The 2249-nt window shown below is 55.8% G+C and overlaps 1 protein-coding gene across 1 annotated transcript; it reads right to left on the bottom strand.

Moving 5' to 3' along the window:
* Window positions 1–210: 210 nt before the first annotated feature.
* LOC309685862 (olfactory receptor 14I1-like) lies at window positions 211–1146 on the bottom strand (the record flags this gene model as incomplete). Its single annotated transcript, XM_082501560.1, has 1 exon — window positions 211–1146. One exon carries the CDS (start codon window positions 1144–1146, stop codon window positions 211–213), a length of 936 nt encoding a protein of 311 aa, XP_082357686.1.
* Between the last annotated feature and the right edge of the window lie 1103 nt (window positions 1147–2249).

Raw genomic sequence — 2249 nt, 5'->3', positions numbered from 1 at the left:
ACCTGGGACATCCCATTTCATTTAAGAGCTGTTATCTGACCAGCTACATCTGACTCAGTGTTGTGCAAGGGTCAGACCCAGTAGGATCAAGCCTCAAAAAAAGTAGTATAAACCCAGAAAAATATCAATAAGCAGGATTATCACAAGAGAAAAATTCAGGCTCGTGGTCTAAGATCAACTCTGGGCAATGTGCGGAGAAGGGGCGGCAGGTTATTGTCGGTGAAACAGCGTCCATTGGGCCTGTTTCCACAGGGCATCCTTGAGCTCCTGGTTCCTCATGCTGTAGATGAAGGGGTTCACTGCTGGAGGCACCACCGAGTACAACACTGCCACCACCAGGTCGAGAGATGGGGAGGAGATGGAGGGGGGCTTCAGATGTGCAAACACTCCAGTGGTGATAAAGAGGGAGACCACGGCCAGGTGAGGGAAGCATGTGGAAAAGGCTTTGTGCCGTCCCTGCTCAGAGGGGATCCTCAGCACCGCCCTCAGGATCTGCACATAGGACAGCAGAATGAAAACAAAACACACAAATGCTAAACAGGCACTAACCACAATCAGCCCAACTTCCCTGAGGTAGGAGTGTGAGCAGGAGAGCTTGAGGATGTGGGGGACTTCACAGAAGAACTGGTCCACGGCATTGCCCTGGCAGAGGGACAGTGAAAATGTATTGGCCGTGTGCAGGAAAGAATTGAGAAACCCACTGGCCCAGGCAGCTGCTGCCATGTGGACACAAGCTCTGCTGCCCAGGAGGGTCCCGTAGTGCAGGGGATGGCAGATGGCAACGTAGCGGTCATAGGCCATGATGGTGAGGAGAGAATACTCAGCTGAAGTAAAAATGAGAAAGAAAAAGAGCTGGACAGCACATCCTGCATAGGAGATGGCCCTGGTGTTCCAGAGGGAGTTTGCCATGGCTTTGGGTAGAGTGGTAGAGATGGAGCCCAGGTCAAGAACAGAGAGGTTGAGGAGGAAGAAGTACATGGGGGTGTGGAGGCGGTGGTCGCAGGTGATGGCGGTGATGATGAGGCCGTTTCCCAGGAGGGCAGCCAGGTAGATGCCCAGGAAGAGCCCGAAGGTCAAGAGCTGCAGCTCCCGTGTGTCTGCGAATGCCAGGAGGAGGAAGTGGGTGATGGAGCTGCTGTTGGACATTTGCTGCCTCTGGGCAGGGGGACCTGTCCAAGGAGGAAAAGGCAGTGACAAACTGGGAGAGACTTCTCTGAGGAAATCCCAATGCCATTCCTCACAGAAATCCCCCTCCCACAGCTGAATGAGGAATGACCCAGCTCATTCCCAACCCCACAAACTCAGTGACACTCTCCCTTATCGGGTAAAATACTGCCTCGACACCAACTTTCCATGAGGGCACCTCTGGGGCACGAGTCAGAGGCAGAGTCAGAGGCAGAAGAGAAGCTGACCCGCACCCCCTCCCAAACTCCTTAGATGCAGAGTTCAACAGAGGGGTGGGGAAACAAGGAGAAACACGTATGTTCTCTGAAAAAATGAAGCGAGGAGAGGGAGTCAGGCAGGCGTGCAGTGAAGCCTTCTCCTCAGTGACATTGTCTCCAGACAGAGACACTGCATGGCACTTGCTTTTATGTTGTGCATCACTTGTAGGACACAAACACTTCTCCTGGACTGGAGGTGCAGCTGCTGAGAAGGCATCTTGGGCTCTGGACCCTTTGGCTGTGGGGCAGGCGGGAGAGAAGAGCAGAGGCTTCCTGCCGAGAAGTTGTCTGAAGGTCAGGGGGTGGCCGGAGGTGCCAGGATCACCCCTGCCTGGGCACTTCTGGCAGCAGCTCCCTCTCTGTCCCTGCCTGTGTCTGGGCTGCCAGGAGCTGCCCCTGCCTGGAGCTGCTTCTCTGCCCCCGGGTCTCCTCCCTGCCAGTGCCCCAGAGCCCATCCCACCCGCTGTGTGCTCAGCTCTGCCCTGCAGACCCCTCCTGGCAGCACAGCGCTGTCCGGGGGCATCTCTGGGTGTGTGGGGGCTCAGGAGGGGTTCAGGGAAGTGCTGTTGAGAACGAGGGTCTCTGTGCCTTCTCCACAAAGGAGAAATCCTTTCCCACCTCCCACTGCCCACCCAACAGCCGAGAGGAGAAATCCCACAGCACAGACTTGTTCCCTTTCAGGGGAAAGGTGCCTCGATGTCCTTCTTCAAAACGGGCCCTCTGCAAATGTCCTGGGGGTGATGGGGATCTGGAGCAGCCCTGACCCACACAGGTCCATCTCAGCAACAGAAGGCATCTGCCTTGCTG

This window comes from Vanellus vanellus, assembly GCF_965231255.1.
Source record: "Vanellus vanellus genome assembly, contig: HAP1_SCAFFOLD_89, whole genome shotgun sequence".
Classification (NCBI taxonomy): domain Eukaryota; kingdom Metazoa; phylum Chordata; class Aves; order Charadriiformes; family Charadriidae; genus Vanellus; species Vanellus vanellus.
Note: the sequence above shows the minus strand (reverse complement) of the source record. Positions and strands in the feature narration are given on the sequence as shown.